Below are 5842 nucleotides of genomic sequence, written 5' to 3' on the forward strand. Positions count from 1 at the left end.
ATTCAAGCCAATAAATTTGACGATGGCCCTAATTATCATATTTCAAAAGATATGCTATTTGTTATATTTATATCTAGATAGTACATGCATTTGAAATAGAACCGGCAAAATTGTTCTGATACGATATTTAGCACTTTCCCACCAAAACGAAACCTTAGCGCTAGAAAATGGTTAGGCAGGCACTGGGGGAGCTAGGATGATGATATTGATAATTGACCCTTTGAAACTTTGAAGAATTCTTTTTTCACTGTATCTTTCAATTTTGTACGTGATAGTGACAATATGGATCTCTTTTTCAGATATGAATGTATTGTTCCTTTGTTTTACACTTTTACTACAATCGATCTCGTAGGTTTACCTCGAATCAAATTTGGTTTGTCTATTTGCATAAAACGACAATCATAAAGTTTCCCTAGAAGAAATAAGAGAAAATGACATTGGGTAACATGCCACGCCACAAAAGGCATTTGAGATGAATCTGGCAGCTGAATGCAGTGAAACAATATTAAAGTCACCATTTTTTAACCAGCCATTCACCACTCAAATCACATAGAGAATTTTATGGGTAAACGTGAAAAACGATTGCCTAATTTATTTAATGGTGGGAATATTGTACGTGTTTGACATTTGTCATTACATGAACGGCCCTAATGTGCCATGGACGGCCCTAGTGTGTAATTATTTTTATAAAGAAAAAGTTTAAGATCACAACCAAATTTCACCGTGTTATTATAATACATTTATTTTGAGTTATGGCGAGTTTCAATACATTTTTCTTTTATTATATTTTGATCTCCAATGAATTGACAACTTAGTTTTTTGTGATAATATTGTGATATTTTGTTGTACTTATAAAAGAACTTTTTAAATAAATTAATGTTAAATCTTTTTAAGAAATGAAAATTTTAACATTAGTCTAATTTTTTTATAATGATATTCAATATTTTAGCGATAAGAGATTTAAATCCTAAATATTTTTCTTATGACGACCAAGATGTGCTAATTAGTTGATAAATTAACATTAACTTTTTTTAAGAAATGACAAATTTAACAGTAGTCTAAAATTATTTTATTTTTTTTAAGGACAATTCAATAGTTGAGGGATAAGAAATTTGAATCCTAAATGTTTCTGTTATGAATACCAAGATGTGCTAATTAATTAAGCTATAATGATCTTGGTTATTTAGCAATTATTCTAAAAATCCATTGAACATGTGAGTTCATATTCTTCTTTAATAATTATAGCCCAACCATTATGTTTTAAACTTTTTAAATGAGACATAATGAAATTAAGGTTTGAACTCAAAATCATCTGCTATGATACAACGATAAACCATGAGTAGTTTTATATTTTAATATATTTATGTCATATAACAAATCGATTCAACTTAACCCCGTTATGTTTTTAACTTTTTAAATAAGACTTTTTTATATGAGACACAATGAAATTAAGGTTTGAATTCAAAATCACTTGCTATGACACAACAATAGATTGCCCATCAATTTCAAAAGCTTAGAAAATAATAAATTTAATCATTGTTCTAACAGTTTATATCTCTTAATTTCTTTTTATTAAAATTTTAAAAATAAATTTCATTAGTTGTGAGGATCGGCTCCTCAATATCGTATATATAAAATTATGAGAGGTGCTACATTTACAACATTTTCACAACAAATTATAAGTGGTTAGTTGTTATTGGTTCAAATTTGAACTTAATACTAAGATTACTTTTTTGCACAAACAATAACAACCAGTAACAACTTGTCATTTAAGATTTATTGTAAAAATGTTGTGAAAATATTGTAGACATATTATTTCTATAAAATTATATATTGAGATCATAGCTAATCATCACACATAGATGGAGCCTTTAAGAGAGATTTTATTCTTTTAATGAGTTAGGAGAAGAATCATCCCATTTCATAGCTCAATCATTGGGAGAAAAAAGAAAAGGAAAGAGCCATGAGTCATGTTGTGTGTGTGTGTATATATATATTTTTTGCTGAATTTATATTTTATTATTATAATGTCATATTACAAATCGATTCTTGATGGTACAAACTTTATACTACGAGATTGCCAATATGGAAGCAATAGCATTAACATTCTAAAACTAGGCAGTCAGATTATACTTTTTGATGCTCCAATTACAATGAGTCAATGAGTTGCTCCAATAATTAGCAGGCTTATTATTTGGGAGGCGAAAAAGAAAAAAAAAAGAAAAAAAAAAACATAGGCTCCTCTATATCAAATCCATTATATATCTTCTCCATGATACCCATTGCCATTGGCATCTGCATTATCTTCTTCATCCCAAAACTCTTTCATGAAATACTCAAATTTCTCCACAATGCCCTCTGGCATAGACACAAGCACTCTCACCGCATCAAAGTCACCAATAACTGGTAAAAATAAGCAGTAAATATCACTTGTTAGAGACCCCATATGGAGTGGCTTCCCTTCTCCAAAATCCAAATCCTCTAATCCTAACTTCGACCATTGTGATATAACCAGACTTGTGATTAAGTCCGTTTTTACCGATTTATCCTCCAGTAAATCAATCATGGACCTTATGTACTCATCATTGAGTGTGGACTTAGCTTGTTGCACTAGCTTCACACCATGGTACAAGTTTGAGGTGACCAAGTCCTTCACATTGGTTTGGGCACAACCTAGCACAAACCCATTTCCATAGTACCCTAATGGTAATTCTGGATTCATTTTTTTTCGAACACTAACTGAGAAAAGGAGCTTGGCATTGAGTGAGGGTGACATGTCCAGTGATTTGACCCAGCAACGCCACGTGTGGGATGCGAGAGCTTCAAAGGTTGTACACTTGAGCGAAGGTACACATTGCCTCTTGAGGTGAAGGATATGAGAGGCGGTGAAGGTTAAGGATGTGGGAACGAGCGGCTGAGATTGAAGGAACTTGACCATGTCAATAGTATTATTGTTATCGTTGGGGTTAGTTCTGGTGTATCCAGGATGAGTGAAACTTGTTTTTGGGGGATTTCGAGGTTTTAACACGTGGCGGCTGTGCAACGGTGCGATTGGTAGATCGAGATTCGACTTGGCTGTGATGTGGGCCCATGCTTGTAAAAACTGTGATGTGCCAATTCCGTCGCATAGACAGTGGTTGATCGCGGTGCACAGGATCATACCTCCACAGCGTAGATTCGTCACCTAAAAAAAACAAATTAAGATTGCAGCAAAATATGGTCAAAACATTGCAGCAAGTTGAGGAAAACATTGATGACTGATATAATTCGTTGGGCTGTTGCCTTTTTTTTTTGGTAAAAATGAGATTCGTTGGGCTGTTACTTTGTACTCTAGGATTATACGAAAGGTAGGATCTATCTTTATGTGGGAGAGAGCATCGCTCTAGAGGGAAAACTTATAGGGGTATGAAAAAATAATGCTCTATTCTCTTACATTTATAATAAATTCTACCATAAATTTAATAAGTATACTTTACCGTGAATATACGAGAAGAAAGCATCATTCTCTTTATTTTAAAGTACTTAAGATTTATTTCTGAAATACACAATAATTTTTCAATTTACTGTGATTGATGTATAATAAAATAAATTAGTTAGGTGTGAGTCTTAATCACAACAAATCATATCCTTAGTAAGAAAAGATTATGTCATGTCAGCATGTTCTCTTTAGATATATACCATTAGTGTTAATTAGGTAACATACACAAGCCAAAGTTCATCATCTGAGCTCGTGAAAGGCACAGAAGAATCAGGAGCAATTTCAGCGTTTTTAGGTAGGGTCGCCTACTTTTGGGTCATTATCTTGATAGGAACATACATATGGGGAACATATGACTTGTGTCACTCAAACCGAAGCCATTTAGTAACTTGCCATTACTAGTATTTTTAACTATGGTACACTTTTTGGTTTTTACTCTTTTGTCTGTGAATTTTTTTTTTTTTGGGCGCGTTTTTGTTTTCTTATGTTCGGTAGAAATTAAGGTAATTGGGTATAGCCAGATCGCTATCTTTATTCTTGAAAAAAATTAAAAGGTATGACTAGGATAATTTCAAACAAATAATGCCTGTTTATATTGGGAGAAAATGAGTGAGAGTAAAATAGAATTAGTCGAAAATTTATCTAACTCTCAATTCAAACAAGTGGTAAATAACAAGGACCTACGTGAAATTTTCTCAAAATTCTAAAAATGACTTGGCATGCCTGACAAACTGACAGCGTGAGTCAATTGAAAAGACAAAACTAACCCTGTCTTGGCCAGGCATGTTGCAAGTTAGGCAAGGCACAAACCAAAGCGACGTGGTTTTATTTATGCATCTTAGTGTGTTGTTGTTAGGTCGGCACTTGACTTGGCAGCATCATTTGCTGCAGGGATATATGATTGAAAGAGATTGGTGGAAGAGCTAGAACTATAATTACAGCACTAAGCTTAACAACCGGTTATTTGCTAAGTTTCTTTGATAAAATGGATTAACAAAGGACCAAAAGATGTGGAAAATAATAGTAGAGTCATAGCTCAAAGACAGTAAGTTTTTTAATCAAGAAAGAAACAAGAGCTCTTGGTTAATATAAAGAAATTTAAAGTGAAAATATTTTTTATATTAAAAGATTTATAAGGGGGCTTCTTTTTGGGCTAGAATTTTTTAAAAAACCACAAACCCGGAAAAAATGAAGATAGATGCTATAAGGAAAAGCAAAGAATTAATACAAAAGAAACATTGGCATAACAAAAGAAAAGAAGTAAGACCTGAACTACAAGAGGAGGAACATCCAAGAAAGTGAGAGCTTCCACCCTATACAAGAGCTTTCTCCAAGACCTGTTTGGTTTGTTGGAAAGTTGAAGAAAATCTTCAGCAGTGATGTCCATGAAAGCCTCAGCAAAAACAGCACCTTCTCCATTACAATCAACTTCAAACTTCTGATCATCCTCAGCAGTGGCTCTCAACCTCCCAGCTAATGGGTAGTAATCCACAAGGACTCTGGAAAGAGAATATTTCAAGTTGTCTGAACTCACAGATTTCTTGAAAAGGTAGAGATACTTAATGGAGAACCTAAGGAACTTTTGGTCATCAAGATTAGAGAGATACAATGAATGCTTTGGAGTTGGGGTACTTGGGCAAATTAAGATGGGTTGGTTTGCATAGCAACAATCTGGGAGTTCTACAGGAGATTTTAACATATTTTCTGTTATGTTTTGCAGTTTTTTTTTTTGGGCGAGAGAGAGAGTGAGTGAGCGAGCGATAGGAAGACAAGGTGAGAGAAATGGAGAGCTTTGTAGACAAGAGAACAATGGGGTCTGTCGAAGATCTACGGTTGGATATGGTGATAAACTGATAGTACGATCAGATTCCTTTAAAGAGTAAGAATAAGGAGAGGGCTGGAGCATTACGCTAAAAATGTGCCCTCCCCTTTTTGAGCACTTTTTTTGGGTCGTCCAAAAAATATATATATATATATATATATTATAAAATAAAATTACTTAAATTATCAACGGTTTCAAAAACTTAAATTATTAGAATGTGGTAAATTTAATCATTTAACCACACATTAGAGAACAACAAAAAAGGAGAAATGTAACCAATACATTTTGTTTCTATTTAATTATCTTTGACCATATATTTCTAACAAAGTTTGCAAAGATCTAGCTTTAGTCTATTTATCCACTCATTTGTTAGCCTCCCTATAAATATATATATATGTTCAACGATAACATTAGGGAACGTCCTTGGTAGGATCTTGCAATCAATTAACAGATGTTCTAGCATAAGTTTTTTAAAGGAGGGATTATATATATATGTATAACTTCAACATCGATTGGAACAGCAAGAAAGGAGAAATCTAACA

The 5842-nt window shown here is 33.1% G+C and overlaps 1 protein-coding gene across 1 annotated transcript; it reads right to left on the minus strand.

The window, feature by feature from the left end:
* Window positions 1-1996: 1996 nt before the first annotated feature.
* Window positions 1997-5393, minus strand: LOC142608351 (alcohol acyltransferase 9). Its single transcript, XM_075780112.1, has 2 exons — window positions 4746-5393; window positions 1997-3184 (listed from the first exon to the last, which is right to left on the minus strand). The coding sequence occupies exons 1-2, from the start codon at window positions 5382-5384 to the stop codon at window positions 2258-2260; spliced, it is 1566 nt and encodes a 521-aa protein (XP_075636227.1). The 5' UTR covers window positions 5385-5393; the 3' UTR covers window positions 1997-2257.
* Window positions 5394-5842: the final 449 nt, after the last annotated feature.

The sequence above is a fragment of the Castanea sativa genome, chromosome 1, assembly GCF_040712315.1.
Source record: "Castanea sativa cultivar Marrone di Chiusa Pesio chromosome 1, ASM4071231v1".
NCBI lineage: Eukaryota > Viridiplantae > Streptophyta > Magnoliopsida > Fagales > Fagaceae > Castanea > Castanea sativa.